The sequence below is a fragment of the Coregonus clupeaformis genome, unplaced genomic scaffold (genome assembly GCF_020615455.1).
Source record: "Coregonus clupeaformis isolate EN_2021a unplaced genomic scaffold, ASM2061545v1 scaf0144, whole genome shotgun sequence".
Lineage (NCBI taxonomy): Eukaryota > Metazoa > Chordata > Actinopteri > Salmoniformes > Salmonidae > Coregonus > Coregonus clupeaformis.
In genome coordinates, this window is record NW_025533599.1 from 609,433 (window position 1) to 627,158 (window position 17,726).

A 17,726-nucleotide genomic window follows, 5' to 3' on the forward strand; every position below is an offset into this window, starting at 1 on the left:
TGATTAGTGTACCCTCATCTCAGCAACTAGTTAGGCTATTCGCTAGGGGTTGATTTGACTGAAGTGGTTGCTAATTGTTGGTTTGGGCTATTATTTTATACTACATTCACAATTTTACAGACAATACAGTTTGGTTTGCTTTTATTTTGTGCCTGTGATGGTAACTTGATTCATCACTTGACTGATTTTCTGATTTAGTTGACGAGTAGCCTAAGCTTGATGGAAATAGGAAAACAAGGTTTACTTTTTAAGTGGAATCACTCTTAGTTTTAAATAACCTATATTGACCCGTATTTTGTTGTTAGGACTTTTTTCATTCACCATAAAGCATGTTCTCGACTCGGGATGTTTGTTCCCTTTGACCGTTGTGTATTGCCAACTCTGTTGTTCTTGATGTAGGCTACGTTTCAGCACTGGACAGCAAGGTGACATTTTCCCTTTAGCTACTGACGTCCAACCAACCTATCGACCAGTCTGAGTCAAATGGTCAGGAAACCAATACAGAAAACGAAATTATAAGCATTGGTTGACATCGACAATTTTCATGAGGGCGGTTGAAATATTTTATCAACCTGAAATAGTCTTGCTAAGGTTGTGCTATAGGCCTAAGTATGTCTTATTGTGAACTGTGTCAATGTAGGCTTAAGTTTTTCCTTTTAACTTACGTCCATCAGCAATGTCTTCTCATGCACGATCATGTCACGATTAAATTGCATCTCCCTTATTTTTTTATGGTGGTAGTCATCAACGTTGGGAGGATACCATCTAGGTGGTCTTCTAAGAAGGAACATTTGGCAAACAATGTAGGCTTGAGCATTGAAACTGCTGTTTTCCTGGTGGACTCAGGATGTCGCTGTCCACTAGCTAAGGACAATTATGTAGCCTTAGGATATCTCCACCTACTACAGTAGTAGCCTACAAAGGGCGAGTACACCCAGGCTGCCGCATCACAGTGAAAAGCAGTCAGACATATTACCTTTCTTCCGCTTGGCTATTGGTTTTATTGTGCTTTATAGTAGGATAATTTTTCGACAACCCTAATTTCTCAATTGGAGTTCATTGGTATTAGACATCGAAGATGGGCTACATTGGCTTTAAGGTTCATGCGTTTGTTTTCCATCTGTTTTATTGTCTTTGCCTCATGCGCATCACCAATGGAGACGTGAGCTATTCTGTTCCAGAGGAGATGAAACGCGGATCTGTGATAGGAAATATAGCCAAGGATCTGGGGCTGGATGCTAAGAGACTTTCGGCTCGAAAAGCTCGTTTAGAGGAGGATGGAACTAAACGCCATTGTGACATTAACCTGAATACCGGAGCTCTTGTTGTAGCTGAAAGAATTGATCGGGAGCAGCTTTGTGGTCTGGCGTTATCTTGTGGATTAACATATGAAATGGTTCTCGAAAATCCTTTAGAATTGCATCGCATAACGCTTCAAATTCAGGATGTTAACGACAATTCACCCCAGTTTGCAGATGATGTTATCAATTTGGAAATTAGGGAGTCGGCTGATAAAGGTGAACGCTTTCCCATCAACGAGGCCCAGGATGCAGATATAGGGCAAAATGCCGTTCAAAGCTATTCTTTGCAAAGAAATGGCCATTTTGTTTTGAATGTTCATACTAACCGAGATGGAGGAAAATATAGTGAGTTGGTATTAGAAAATGAGTTAGATCGAGAACAACAGCAGGAGGTGACATTGTTACTTACGGCGGTTGATGGTGGAACTCCACAGAGATCTGGTAGTGTAGTTATACACGTCACTGTGTTTGATGCTAACGATAATATTCCAGTATTTACCCAGGACGTGTACAGGGTCAGTTTGCCTGAAAATTCTCCATTAGGTACAGTGATTGCTACAGTGAGCGCCACGGATGCAGATGAAGGAACGTATGGGGAGGTGACATATGATCTAGGTCGAGTTTCTGATAACGTGAAGAAATTATTCCAGCTTGATAGTAAAATTGGGTCTTTAACACTGACTGGCCCTGTTGATTATGAGGAAAAGTCCCTTTATGAATTGCGCGTCCTTGCCAAAGATGGTGCTGGGTTAGTGTCTTACACGAAAGTGCTGATAGATATTACTGACATAAACGATAACGCACCTTTGATATTTATTAAATCTCTGACCAATCAAATACCAGAGAATGTGTTACCTGGCACAGAGGTGGGCATCATTAATGTACAGGATAAAGACTCGGAGGGAAATAGACAGGTCCGTTGCTCCATTCAACAAAACGTTCCTTTCAAACTTAACCCCTCAATCAAAAACTATTATTCTCTGGTAACAACCAGTGAACTAGACCGTGAAATAATGTCAGATTATAACTTAACTATCATTGCCACTGACGAGGGGTCTCCACCCTTATCCTTCTCAAAGTCCATTCATTTATCTGTGTCAGACGTGAATGACAACCCACCTGTGTTTGAAGAACAATCCTACAGCGCCTATGTGACTGAAAATAACAAGCCTGGCTCATCGATGTGTTCTGTTACTGCGAGAGACCCAGACTGGAGACAGAACGGTACAGTGGTGTATTCTCTATTGCCCAGTGAGGTCAACGGTGTTCCGGTGTCATCCTTTTTATCCATCAATGGAGACACGGGTGTGATCCATGCTGTGAGAGCATTTGATTATGAGCAGTTTAGGAGCTTCAAAGTCCACGTTGTAGGCAGAGACAATGGTTCTCCTCCACTCAGCAGTAATGTGGCTGTGAGTGTCTTCATAACAGATGAGAATGATAACTCTCCCCAGATATTATACCCTGCTCCAGCAGGGAACTCCTTGATGACTGAGATGGTCCCCAAAGCTGCTCTGGCGGGGTCCCTGGTTTCCAAGGTGATAGCTGTGGAGGCTGACTCTGGACAGAACGCGTGGCTTTCATATCACATCGTGAAATCGACTGATCCGGGACTTTTCACTATTGGTCTCCACAGCGGAGAGATCAGGGCACAGCGGGACATTTCTGAATCTGACAGTATGAAGCAAAACCTTCTCATATCAGTGAAAGATAATGGACAGCCCTCTCTCTCTACAACCTGTGATGTATATTTGCTCATATCAGATAACTTGGCTGAAGTTCCAGAACTGAAAGACATGGCTTATGAGGATAGTTCCAAAGTAACTTCCTATTTGATCATTGCACTGGTCTCTGTTTCCACCTTTTTCCTGACTTTCATTATTCTCATCCTGGCAGTGAGGTTCTGCCGTAGGAGAAAGCCTAGAATGTTGTTTGATGGAGCAGTCGCCATTCCCAGTGCGTATTTCCCTCCCAACTATGCAGAGGTGGACGGAGCTGGAACGCTGCATAGTTCTTACAATTATGACGCATACCTGACAACGGGCTCACACACCAGTGACTTCAAGTTTGCCAGATCTTACAACGACAGCACGCTGCAGGCTGATCAGACACTGAAGAGGAGTCCAAATGAACCTTTTGAAGAAAATATCATAACGTTCAATACTTCGGAGTCTGAGGTGAGATTTCATAGCTTCATGTGAAAAACCTTTTGAAACTATCGGTTGCTCACTGTATTGTGTGTTGTTGGATAATGTTATTACAACCGTTTGGACTCTTCTTGTACTTCGAAAATACTTTTCAGACATTTTCTTTAGTGGCATTTTTTATAATTGATCATCTCTGTATTCATATGTATTTTATCATCATGATCCCATTTCTATATGACTTAGTAAAACACGTTGGCCCATTTCTGGACCATGGACATTTTCCTCAGTATGTCTCCACTCTGCATCAAAAACTGCAGTGTGTAGGGACTTGAAATATCTTTAAAGAATTGCCTTATTTTTTATGTACTTTTTTCCAGTGATTGAATTTGGAAATACTTAATGGAATGTATCTGTTGAAGGCTACATGTACATGCTACATTGTCCATTAATAGTAGATCGTTCGACTGAGATGTTGACTTGTATGGGCTGTAACACAAAGGGGCTCGTTTTTATACAGTCATCCATTTTGAAAAACCTTTGTCGATATGAAAGGTCACATTATTTAACTATGAAAGCAATTTTCTGCAGTTTTATGAAACCACACGAAGTGTCGCTATTCACCAGCAATAGCTTTTAAGTTTTCCTCTCCACACCATGTGTCATTTACAGGGAAGAGGCCTAATTAGTCAGTTAAGCAGTGTAGAGAAGTCGTGTGTTTAACATTTCGTATAGGTCTCGTGGATTTTGCTTTCACTGGTTATGGACGTGTTGCTTTCACTGGTTATGAACGTTTCCTTGGTTGAATAGCACTGTATTCTACCAAATCATTGCATTGGGAATATGTTTTATTGACTGAAAAGGAAATTAAAGGTATTCTCTTTCTCTGCTTCGATGTTCGGCCTGGCTTTGTTTCTTTTCCTGCACACCAGCTACGGAGATGTGACCTATTCTGTTCGGAGATGAAACGCGGATCTGTGATCGGAAATATAGCCAAGGATCTAGGGCTGGATGCCAAACGGTTGTTGTATGGGAAAGCACGCTTAGATGTTGATGGCAGTATCATTAAATCAATCTGAATACTGGTGATTTGGTCGTACCTGAAATAATAGACAGGGAGTAGATTTGTGGTAGGAGGATTTCATGCACCCTAAAATATGAGATGGTTCTGAAGAGTCCTTTAGAATTACATAATGCCCCACAATTCTTGGAACATGTACAGTAGTTAAGTTCGAGATCCGTGAGTCAGCCTTTAAAGGTGCTCGGTTTGCGGTCAATCAGGCTCACGATGCGGATATACGACTGAACGCAGTTCAACGCTATACACTACAGAGGAACGACCATTTTAGTTTGGTCGTTCATACCATTGCCGGTGGGGTGAATTAAGGTGAGTTTGTGTTAGAGCTCATGCACCAGTGACTTCAAGTTTGTCAGGCTGATCAGACACTGAAGAGGAGTCAAAATGAACCTTTTGGAGAAAATATAATCACGTTCAACACCCTGAGGTGAGATTTTATAGCTTTCACATTGTGAAAAACTGAAAAGCATTTTTTTGCCATTTTGCATATAATATGAAACGATCAGCAGCTGACTGTATTGTGTGTTGTAGGCAAATGTTATTATGACAGTTGAACTCGTCTGGTATTTTTTCTGTCATTTGATTTAGTGCCATTTTGATAATATATCTTTATTTTCCCATCATTAACCCATTTCAATGTGACTTAATAAAACACATAGGCCCGTTTCAGCACCATGGACAGTGTCCCTTTACTCAGTATGTCTCCACTCTGCTTCAGAAACTGCAAGGTAGCAGCAGACGTGAAATATGTTAGAAAGAAATGTCCGATTTTTAAATAACCCTTTTCCAGTGATGACTTTTGGAAATATTTTATGGAATTCATCTTTTGAAGGCTACATGGACAGGGTACTTTTTCCATTAATAGAAGCCTATATCTTTCGATTAGGATGTGACATTTTTTAATCCATGAAAACAATTTACCCCCGCATGTTTTGTTTTCGTATGCGTGGCATACTCTCCTCCATACAATTGGTGAGAGCCTTGCACACGATTTTCTGCAGTTTTGTGGAACTACACGTAGTGTCGCTATTCGCCAGCAGTAGCTTTTAAATCCACCTCTCCACCCATTGTTGACATTTCCAGGGAGGGAGGAGACCTCATTATTGCAGTGTAGAGAAGTCGCTTAACATTTTAACGTGGTACATTTATCTACTTGTCGCAAACATTTATTTCGTTGGATAGTACTGTATTTTACCACATAATTTGGCCTATTTGGAACAAGTTGTGTTCTCTGTAGATGGAATACAGGGGATTCTCGTTCTCTGCCTCGATGGTCTGCCTGGCTTTGTTTCTCCTGCTCCTGCGCACCAGTTATGGAGATTTAACCTATTCTGTTCGGTAGGAGCCAAGGATCTCGGTCTGGATGCCAAAACGCTGTTGTATAGGAAAGCTCGCTTAGATGTGGATGGGAGCAGCAAACGCTATTGTGAAATCAATCTGTATACTGGTGATTTGGTCGTCGCTTAACTATTGGACAGGGACCAGCTTTGCGGTAGGAGGATTTCATGCGCTCGAAAATATGAAATGGTTCTGGAGAATCCTTTAGAATTACATAACATAGTTATTCGGGTAGAAGATATTAATGACAATGCTCCACAACTTGGGGAGGATATCGGATATAGGACTGAAAGCTGTTCAAAACTACACACTACAAAGGAACGACCATTTTAGTCTGGCTGTTCATACCAAACATGGTGCTGAAAAATATGGTGAGTTACTGTTAGAGAAAGAACTATACCGAGAACAACAGCAGGAGGTGACATTATTACTTACTGCTGTTGATGGTGGTACAACACAGAGATCTGGCACTGTATTTTGTATTTTGTTTTTATTAAGGATCCCCATTAGCTGCTGCCAAGGCAGCAACTACTCTTCCTGGGGTCCAGCAACATTAAGGCAGTTATATACAATTAAAAATATTACATGACATTACATTTCACAACAGATTTCACAACACATTAAGTGTGTGCCCTCAGGCCACGACTATACTATCACATACTGTATCTACAATACAAAATCCAAGTGTACTTGTGTGTAGAGTGCTTGTGTTATCATGTGTATGCACTGTAGTTATACACGTTACTGTTCTAGATGCAAATGATAATATTCCAGTATTTAGCCAGGACGTCTAGAAGGTCAGTGTGGCAGACAATTCTCAATTAGGTTAATTAGTTATTACTGTGAAGGCAACAGATGCAAATGGGGAAGTTATGTACGATTTTGGCCCCATCTCAGAGGAATTTACTACATTAATTTTTCTTGACCCCAAAACGGGAGACATCAGTTTAGCTGGACAGATGGACTTCGAAAGAGTCAATTTAATGAAATAAGTATCCAAGCCAAAGATGCCTCAGGATTTAGGTATTTTGCCAATATAGTCGTAGAAATTACATATGTCAATGCCCCGCTGATACATCGAACATCTCTGATCAATCCCATGCCTGAAAATGTGTTACCTGGCACAGAGGTGGGCATCATTAATGTACAGGATAAATAGGCAGGTCCGCTGCTCCATTCAACGAAATGTTCCTTTCAAACTAAACCCCTCAATCAAAAACTATTATTCTTTGGTAAATACATGTGAACTAGACCGTGAGATAATATCAGATTATAACATGACAGATTACAGATTATAACATGACAGCACGCTGCAGGCTGATCAGACACTGAAGACGAGCCCAGATAAACTATTAAAAGGAAGTATTATCACTCTCAACACTGCAGGAGACTGAGGTAACCCACTCCACTGGGCACAGACGTCAATTCAATGTCTATTCCACATTTGTTCAACCTAATATCACTGAAATGACGTGGAAACAAAGTTGACCAGTGTGTGCCTAGTGTGATGCCTTTATTTAGGATTTTATGAGAATGGTAACATAGTTTTGAGACGAGATATTACTCATTTGCAGTTTGTCTAATAGCAAACGTGCAAGCCTGAAATGCATTACCCTATGTTTTAATAGCAAGTATGTCAGCAACATATGGGTTGGGTTCTAGTATTAAGAGTGTTGGGACAGTAACCAAAAGGATGCTAGTTCGAATCCCGAGTCGACTAGGTGAAACATCTGTCAATGTGCCCTTGAGCAAGGCACTTAACCTTAATTTATCATGTAAGACGCTCTGGATAAGAGCTTCTGCTAAATAACTCCAATGAAAAATGTAGTATGGCAGTCTGGTGCAAAATTAAGTCATCAGAAGAGTGTCTACTGTTCTTCTATTAGCCTGAATGTATTTATTATTGGTAATTGGCGTGTTTTATTTATTATTTATTGGTCATTGGCTGCATCTACTGTTCTTCTATTGGCCTGAATGTATTTATTATTGGTCATTGGCGTCTTCTAGGCTGATATTTGGTTTCGGGGAGAAATAGAATCAGGCTATGTATTCTATTCCGTCTGTAGCCTACTGGTACATATAGGCAACTTCGTTCACGAAATTTGACACCCCCTAAACTGAAATTCAATCAAGTGTAGGATACATATTCACACCACTACTCAGTAATATCAATGTGGCATGTTCTCCTTTCCAGCGCTGAAGCCAAGTTTTTCTGTTTCTGCTAAATTTAAGTTTTTCTATTCTTTTAATATATTCAGTTTCAGTGAACATTACAGAGACTTAAATTAATAGATTCAGAAGTTGTAAATACATATCACATCGCGTTCCAATTCTGATGAAGCTACGCCAGTACTGTTTCAGCACCACACAGATGGGCAGCGCCACAGAGAAGCATGTTTTTCAGTGGGACAGGCAAAGCTGCAAAGTGGTCATTCTCGACCTATCAGTAATTTTAAATGTTTTCCCTCTAATACTTAAGTTTACCTAGATATATTTTTGATGTAATGTTTGAATTTTAATACCACATTACTCCCAATTGTATGCTATATATGTTTTACTTCCCAGTGGGCAATCACATTCACACTTTTTATGGAAACAGTCAACCCTAAATCTCATGGGGCCTTATAGTTTTATGAGGTTTAATTGAACGCAGTATATTTTAGTTTTCAATGAAATACTCTAAGTGTCGCTGTTCACTACATAATGTGTGATAGGCACATCACTCCACCCAGTTTATGCATAGAAAGGGAGGAGAAATGCTCTGTTCAGTGTGACAAACTACACCCAGTTTATGCATAGAAAGGGAGGAGAAATTCTCTGTTCAGTGTGACAAACTAGTCTCGATGAGACAGTCTAAACGTGTACGTCAGAAATTACACATTTTAACGGAGCAAATGTTTCATTTTGAGGGTTGAACAACATATTTACCACAATTCTTAGTTGGACTTTTGTGTCATTTGAGAAGATGGAGTACATTGGATTATCATGGTCTGTCTCGAAGTTCGGTCTGGTTTTCCTTATTTTTTTGGTGTGCACGAACAATGGAGATATGAGCTATTATATTCCTGAGGAGATGAAAAGAGGATCTTTGATCGGAAATATAGCCAAAGATCTTGGGCTGGATGCAAGAAGATTTTTATCTCGCAAGGCTCGTTTTGGATATGGATGGCAGTCGTCAACGTTACTGTGACATTAATGTGAATACTGGATATTTGGTTGTGGCTGAAACAATAGACAGGGAGGAGCTGTGTGGACCGAGGGTCTCCTGTACCTTAAAATACGAGCTTGTCTTGGAGAACCCGCTGGAATTGCATCGTATCACTGTGCAAATTCAAAGATATTTTCTAAAAAATGCGTTAAATTAGAAATTCAAGAGTCTGCTGATAGAGGAACGCGCTTCCTTCTGAGTGAGGCTCATGATGCGGATATAGGACAAAACGCAGTTCAAAAATATTCACTCGAAAGAAACGACTATTTTGTTTTAGGTGTTCATACAAACCCAGATGGTGGAAAATACAGTGAGTTAGTAGTAGAGAAGGAGTTAGATCGAGAACAACAGCAGGAGGCGACATTGTTACTTACTGCGGTTGATGGTGGGACTCCACATAGATCTGCTACTGTAGTCATACACGTCACTGTCCTATATGCTAATGATAATATCCCAGTTTTTACTCAGAACGTTTACAAGGTCAGTCTACCCGAAAATTCTCCTTTAGGCACAGTAGTGAGTACAGTGACGGCTACTGATGCAGACAAGGGACCTAATGGCAAGGTGACCTATGAACTCAGTCGTATAAGTAACAAAGCGGGGAAGCTGTTTTCTATGAACAAGACAACCGGAGAAATATACGTAATTGGCGCCATTGACTTCGAAGAGGAAACATTTTATGAAATAAGCGTACAGGCAGAAGATGGTTTAGGGTCAGCCTCAAATTGTAAAGTTATTATCGAAATCACAGATGTGAATGACAATGCACCAAAAATATTTATCAAATCGCTTAGCAATCCCACCCCTGAGAATGTGTTACCTGGCACAGAGGTGGGCATCATTAATGTACAGGATGAAGACTCGGAGGGAAATAGACAGGTCCGCTGCTCAATTTAACAAAATGTTCCTTTTAAACTAAACCCCTCAATCAAAAACTATTATTCTCTAGTAACAACAATCGAATTAGTCCGTGAAATAGTATCAGTTTATAACATAACTATCACTGCCACTGACGAGGGGTCTCCACCCTTATCCTCCTCAAAGACTATTCATTTATCTGTGTCAGACGTGAATGACAACTCACCTGTGTTTGAAGAACAATCCTACAGTGCCTATTTGACTGAAAATAACAAGCCTGGCTCCTCTATGTGTTCTGTTACTGCCAGAGACCCAGACTGGAGACAGAACGGCACAGTAGTCTATTCCCTATTGCCCAGTGAGGTCAACGGTGTTCCGGTGTCATCATTTTTATCCATTAACGGAGACACGGGGGTGATCCACGCTGTGAGAGCATTTGATCATGAGCAGTTTAGGAGCTTCAAAGTCCACGTTGTAGCCAGAGACAATGGTTCTCCTCCACTCAGCAGTAACGTGACTGTGAGTGTCTTCATAACAGATGAGAATGATAACTCTCCCCAGATATTATACCCTGCTCCAGCAGGGAACTCCTTGATGACTGAGATGGTCCCCAAAGCTGCTCTGGCGGGGTCCCTGGTTTCCAAGGTGATAGCTGTGGATGTTGACTCTGGACAGAACGCGTGGCTTTCATTTCAGATCGTGAAATCGACTGATCCGGGACTTTTCACTATTGGTCTCCACAGTGGAGAGATCAGGGCACAGCGGGATATTTCTGAATCTGACCGTATGAAGCAGAACCTTGTGATATCAGTGAAAGATAACGGACAGCCCTCTCTCTCTCTACAACCTGTGATGTACATTTACTTATTTCAGACAACTTGGCTGAAGTTCCAGAACTGAAAGACATGGCTTATGAAGATAGTTCCAAATTGACTTCTTATTTGATAATAGCACTGGTCTCTGTTTCCACTTTTTTCCTAACTTTCATTATTCTCATCCTGTCCGTGAGGTTCTGCCATAGGAGAAAGCCTAGAATGTTGTTTGATGGAGCAGTCACCATTCCCAGTGCGTATTTCCCTCCCAACTATGCAGAGGTGGACGGAACAGGAACACTGCGTAGTTCTTACAATTATGAGGCATACCTGACAACAGGCTCACGCACCAGTGACTTCAGGTTTGTCAGATCTTACCATGACAGCACGCTGCAGGCTGATCAGACACTGAAGAAGAATTTAAATGAACCTTTTGGAGAAAATATAATAATGTTCAACACCTTGGGGGAGTCTGAGGTGAGATTGAATAGCTTTCACATTGTGAAAAACTCAGATGCTTTAAAAGAAACGTACCTAGGCCTATAGCTACATTGTACTCTGTGGTTGTGTGTCATGGATCTGCTTGGCCTAATCCTAAATGATCGGTTGCTTGTGAACTTTGTATTTTACTCGTTGTTTATCCTGTAGTTTAATTTAAAATTGTGTATGTTGTGTAGGTTTAGCATACTTCGTTTGCTCCATTTTGTAACGCTTAATGGTCCAATGCAACCGTTTTTATCTCAATATCAAATAATTTCTGGTTAAACAATTAAGTACCTTTAGTGTGATTATTTCAAATAAAATGGTTACAAACAATAGCTTCTTAGTAAGATACATTTCTCATGCAAGAGTTTTGTTAGGATTGTCTGGTCTGAGTGGGTGGGGAAAACTGAAAACTAGCTGATAGTGGCAGAGAGGTTTGGAACTCTCTTTGGTATTGGTCTATTGACTAATTTACCGCCTGGTGATGTCACCAGGCAGGCCAAACCCCATTCCACCAAAACAGGCTGAAATTTCAGGCAGTCTTTTCAAACAGCTCTTACACTTAAAGGGCATTATCATAATTTTCACAATTTCACAGTATTATTCCAACCTTCATAGTGTGGATATATATACAAAAGACAGGAAAATCACGTTTTTGACTGCACTAGGCCATTAAAAGTTATCTCAATGCATACTTTTATTTCAATATTTGGATATTGCTGTGTACTTCAAAAAGGCTTTTCAGTTATGTTATCCAGTGCCATTTTTAATCACTGGAAGTTTTTGAGGATGTATTTCCTTCATCTACCATTCGATTTCTCTGTGAGTCAGTAGCTTACAACACACACAGGCCCATTTCAGCACCGTGAGGGCTGGACAGCACACTTCTTCCCTGCACTCATCCAGTCTCCACTTTGTAAAGTAATACTGCATCGAGTTGCCTAGGTGACATATTTTAGAAGAAAAAAGGGATTTGTTTGTTTATGTTTGTTCCACTGATGTTGAAAACAATTAATGGACTTTACATTTTAATGGCTGCATGGATTTAACGTTGAGTTCTTCAATAATAGGTCATTGGTTTTAATGTTGTTGAATAATAACGCCTGTTATAGCAAGTCGTTTTTGACTATTCCGTTTTTTTCTTAAGCATTCATTTTGAACTGCCTTAGATGACAAGAACGATCATATTCTTTATCTATGAAAAGACATGAACCCTGCATTTTGGTTTGATTATTCGACAGCCTGTCCACCAAGCTGTCGAATAATAAAACCAAAAATGCAGAAGTAATTTGGTGAGACCTTTGCACGAGTTTCTGCAGTTTTATGATACTACACAGAGTGTCGCTATTCACCAGCAATAGCTTAGAAATCCATCTCTCCACCCATTCTCGCAATTTACAGGGAGGAGGAGACCTAATTTCAGCAGTGTAAAGAGTTGTCGCCTACTTAACATTTTAATGTGGTGCATTTTGTATCTACTGGTCGTAAACGTTTATTTGATTGGATAGCACTGTATTTTACCACATCACTTGGCCTATCTGGAATAAGTTGTGTTCTCTGAAAATGGAATATAAGGCATCCTCGTTCTCTGCACCAATGTTCTGCCTGGCTCTGTTTCTTTCCCTGCTGCGCACCAGCTATGGAGACGTGACTTATTCTGTTCCAGAGGAGATGAAACGCGGATCTGTGATTGGAAATATAGCCAAGGATCTGGGACTGGATGGAAAAACACTGTTGTATAGGAATGCTCATTTAGATGTTCAAGGTAGCAGCAAGCAGTATTGTGAAATTAATCTGAATACTGGTGATTTGGTCGTCGCTGAAATATTAGACAGAGAGCAGTTTGTTGCAGGAGGATTTCATGCACCCTAAAATATTAGATGGTTCTGGAGAACCCTTTAGAATTACATAATATAATTCTGCAGGTATAAGATATTAATGATAATGCCCCACAATTCGCGGAAGATGCTATTAAGTTTGAGATTGGAGAATCAGCAGTTAAAGCCTCCCGGTTTTCGGTTGATCAAGCTCACGATGCAGATATAGGACTGAACGCTGTTCAAAGCTACACACTTCAAAGGAATGGCCATTTTAGTTTGGCTGTGCATACTAATCCCGGTGGGGCAAAATACGGCGAGTTAGTGTTAGACAAAGAGTTAGATAGAGAACAACAGCAGGATGTGACTTTATTACTTACTGCTGTTGACGGTGGGACTCCACAGAGATCTGGTACTGTAGTTATACACGTCACTGTTCTAGACGCTAAGGATAATAAACCAGTGTTTAGCCAGAATGACTATAAGGTCAGTGTGCCCGAAAATTCTCCATTAGGTTTATTAGTTGTTACTGTGACAGCCACCGATGCAGACGAGGGGTTAAACGGGGACGTGATTTACGGATTTGGTCCAATCTCAGATGAATTGAATAAACTATTTTCACTAAATCCCAAAACGGGTGAAATTAAGATAGCTGGACTGATGGATTTAGAAAAGGAGTCCATTCATGAATTAAGTATCCAAGCTAAAGATAACTCAGGGCTGACGTCTTTTGCCAATGTAGTAATCAAGATTACAGATGTCAATGACAATGCCCCAAGGATATCTCTTCAATCTCTAACCACCCCTATTCCTGAGAATGTGTTACCTGGCACTGAAGTGGGTATCATTAATGTACAGAATGAAGATTCAGAGGGAAATAGACAGGTCCACTGCTTCATTCAATAAAATGTTCCATTCAAACTTAACCCCTCAATCAAAAACGATTATTATTTGGTAACAACTACTGAACTAGATTGTGAGATAATATCAAATTAAAACATAACTATCACTGACAAGGGGTCTCCACCTTTATCTTCCTCAAAGAATATTCATTTATCTGTGTCAGACTTGAATGACAACACAACTGTGTTTGAAGAACAATCCTACAGCTCCTATGTGACTGAAAATAACAAGCCTGGCTCCTCTGTGTGTTCTGTTACTGCCAGAGACCCAGACTGGAGACATAACGGCACAGTGGTCTATTCTCTATTGCCCAGTGAGGTCAACGGTGTTCCGGTATCATCATTTTTATCAATTAACGGAGACACAGGGGTGATCCATGCTATGAGAGCATTTGATTATGAGCAGTTTAGGAGCTTCAAAGTCCACGTTGTAGCCAGAGACAGTGGTTATCCTCCACTCAGCAGTAACGTGACTGTGAGTGTCTTCATAACAGATGAGAATGATAACTCTCCCAAGATATTATACCCTGCTCCAGCAGGGAACTCCTTGATGACTGAGATGGTCCCCAAAGCTGCTGTGGTGGAGTCCCTGGTTTCCAAGGTGATAGGTGATAGGTGTGGATACTGACTCTGGACAGAACGCATGGCTTTCATATCAGATCGTGAAATCGATTGATCCGGGACTTTTCACTATTGGTCTCCACAGCGGAGAGATCAAGGCACAGCGGGACATTTCTGAATTTGACAGTATGAAGCAGAACCTTGTTATATCAGTGAAAGATAACAGACAACCCTCTCTCTCTACAACCTGTGATGTATATTTACTCATATCAGACAACTTGGCTGAAGTTCCAGAACTGAAAGACATGGCTTATGAGGATAGTTCCATAGTAACTTCCTATTTGATCATTGCACTGGTCTCTGTTTCCACCTTTTTCCTGACTTTCATTATTCTCATCCTGGTAGTGAGGTTCTGCCGTAGGAGAAAGCCTAGAATGTTGTTTGATGGAGCAGTCGCCATTCCCAGTGCGTATTTCCCTCCCAACTATGCAGAAGTTGACGGAGCTGGAACTCTCCGTAGTTTTTACAATTATGACGCATACCTGACAACGGGCTCAGTCATACCAGTGACTTCAAGTTTGTCAGATCTTACAATGAAGAGACCAGTTGAGCCTATTGGAGAAAGTATAATTACTCAGAACAGTGCAGAAGATTGTGATGAGGCAAGATAACAGTGGCCTGACATAATTTACTGAGTTATCAAATTGAAATGTGCAGTTTGAATATCCACTTAAGGCTCATAAGCGTTTGAGGCATGGTAGGCTTGTTTAGGCTAGATTTCATTCGATAAATGTAGTAAACTGTTCCAGTGTGTTTACTTTCTGCCATTGGTTTGGTTCCTCGCTCTTATAAGAACTTTGTCCATGAAAAGATTCTGATTCAGCGCCCACTTTTTCATGTCTTTAAACAATTTCTGGACATAGTGAAACTTGAAATGGGTAGCCACAGGCTCTAAATATTTACCAACAGTGTCTTTCTGTCTTTCTTTTGTGTAGTGTCGACGCAAGGCTTAAGAGATCCTATGGCAGCCGTTCGCCTATTCGAAGTCGATTGTATTTCAGTACCACTATTATGGACAGCGCCCACCACTCTGTAGGCTTCCGCAATGGAATGACTAAAATACAATTATGCTTGATCGGAAAATGTGGTCGGAGGCTCCGTATGGAGGGTGTGACGCAAAGCAGAGCCTCCGGATGCATACAGAGGCCATATTGAGCTCTGTACGGCGTAGCCGTGCGACTCCCAAATGTTGTAACAATGCAGCGGGCTCCATATAGCTCCGCATTGACATGATTGGTTGACGGTAGGTGGGGGCGGGAGGTCCTGTATAAACACAAACTCACTTCCTTGACAACTTCCTTCACAACAGCTCTGCGCTGCTCCGGGAAGCGTAAGAAGTATGAATGCCCTGACTTCTGCAGAGGCCGTATCACCATAAATGCTGCATGGCCAATGCAGACAACAGATTGACTATGCAGCGCCATTAAAGATATTGATAGTTTAACTTTTTTTCTGTTCTTACATTTTTCTAAGGAACATCATCAGGGATTTTTTCGACCATTGAAATCATTATTTCATTTGATTATTCGTTATTTTACATATTAATAAACGTTTCATGTAACGGTGCTTCAAGAAAACTAATCTTATTCAGTTTTAAATCTAGCATCCCTAGATACATCCGTTTATAAAAAAGAGGATTTACTTGAGGCTATACAGTGATTATGGGTTTGATTTAGTATCATGTTTGTTTGTTTGTTTGTTTATACCCTGCTGCTGTTTTTGCAGTTCTTTGTGATGTTTTCCAACTTCTCTCGAAGTCTTCTGTAGTTCAAATGCGGACTTATGATAGCAATCTACCGTATAGGCTACCTCTGACTTTGATTGTTTACTATAATATAGCCTAAAGCGTGTGAAGTGTAGACTATCGCTTATTTAATCAACTGTCAAACATTGAAAAATGGGCATCTAAGCATCCTGAGCCTCAAATCCACACCCTTTTTTGTAGTCAGTAACTGCAGTGTTGATATAAATACTCAGTGTGTCGCTATACACCAGCCGTGAACAGATAGATCTCTCCTCAGCCTCTCCTCCCACAACGGTAATATTCCAAGCAAGAAAACACCCTCTGCAAGACATCATTTCGCTGGATAATCTGGATGTAGGTGCTGCGTCTCTTCTCTTCATTTAGCCAACTGCTGTATAGCTTATCTTCTTTTATTTGAATACTTTTTCATCAAGAACAACTAGACTGTGCAGCATTTCAGTAGGCTTACCTCGAAGATGGGACAAAGCGTTTTATCGGTCTCAATACTCTGTGTGACTCTCCTTTCTCTGTTAAAACTGCACACGAGCAATGGAGATATGAGCTATTCTATTCTGGAGGAGATTAAACGCGGATCTGTGGTCGGAAATATAGCAAAGGATCTCGGGTTGGATGCTAAAAGGCTCTCGGCACGTGAGGCTCGGTTAGACATGGATGGGAGCAGAACACGCTACTGTGATATCAATGCTAACTCGGGGGATTTGATTATCGCTGAAACAATAGATAGTGCGGTCCAAGGGTTTCGTGCTCTTTGAAATATGAGCTCGTACTTGAAAATCCTTTAGAGTTACACCGTATTACTGTTCAAATTCAGGATATAAATGACAATTCACTGCTATTTTCTAGTGACCACATAGAATTAGAAATTAGAGAATCAGCGGATAAAGGGCAACGTTTTTTCCTAGACGAAGCCCATGATGCGGACATAGGATTAAACGCAGTTCAAAGCTATATGCTCGAGCGGAATGAACATTTTGTTTTGGCTGTTCGTACAAATACAGACGGTGGTAAATATGGCGAGTTGATGTTAGAGAAGGAATTGGATCGAGAACAACAGCAGGAGGTGACATTGTTACTTACGCCGGTTGATGGTGGAACTCCACAGAGATCTGCTAGTGTAGTGATACACGTCACTGTGTTGGATGCTAACGATAATATTCCAGTATTTAGTCAAGACGCCTATAAAGTCAGTCTTCCGGAAAATTCTCCTTTGGGTACAATAGTAGCTAAAGTTAGTGCCACGGATGCTGACGAGGGACAAAATGGGGAAGTGAGCTATGATTTCAGTAATTTATCTGATAAAGCAGCGAAGCTGTTTTCTATTCAAAAGGATACTGGAGATATCAGAGTAATTGGACGAATAGATTTTGAATTGGAAACATATTATGAAATGCGTATCCAG

The 17,726-nt window shown here is 40.7% G+C and overlaps 1 protein-coding gene and 2 pseudogenes across 1 annotated transcript; all 3 read left to right on the top strand.

The window, feature by feature from the left end:
- Positions 1 to 893: 893 nt before the first annotated feature.
- Positions 894 to 3,651, top strand: LOC123483520 (protocadherin beta-16-like). Its single transcript, XM_045213711.1, has one exon. The coding sequence runs from the start codon at positions 1,079 to 1,081 to the stop codon at positions 3,500 to 3,502; it is 2,424 nt and encodes an 807-aa protein (XP_045069646.1). The 5' UTR covers positions 894 to 1,078; the 3' UTR covers positions 3,503 to 3,651.
- Positions 3,652 to 8,910: 5,259 nt separating this feature from the next.
- On the top strand, positions 8,911 to 11,422 carry LOC121574485 (annotated as a pseudogene).
- Positions 11,423 to 12,785: 1,363 nt separating this feature from the next.
- LOC123483523 lies at positions 12,786 to 15,112 on the top strand (annotated as a pseudogene).
- Positions 15,113 to 17,726: the final 2,614 nt, after the last annotated feature.

Coding starts and splice junctions, on each gene's coding strand:
- LOC123483520 (XM_045213711.1), top strand. CDS start 1,079: ATGGGCTACATTGGCTTTAAGGTTCATGCGTTTGTTTTCCATCTGTTT.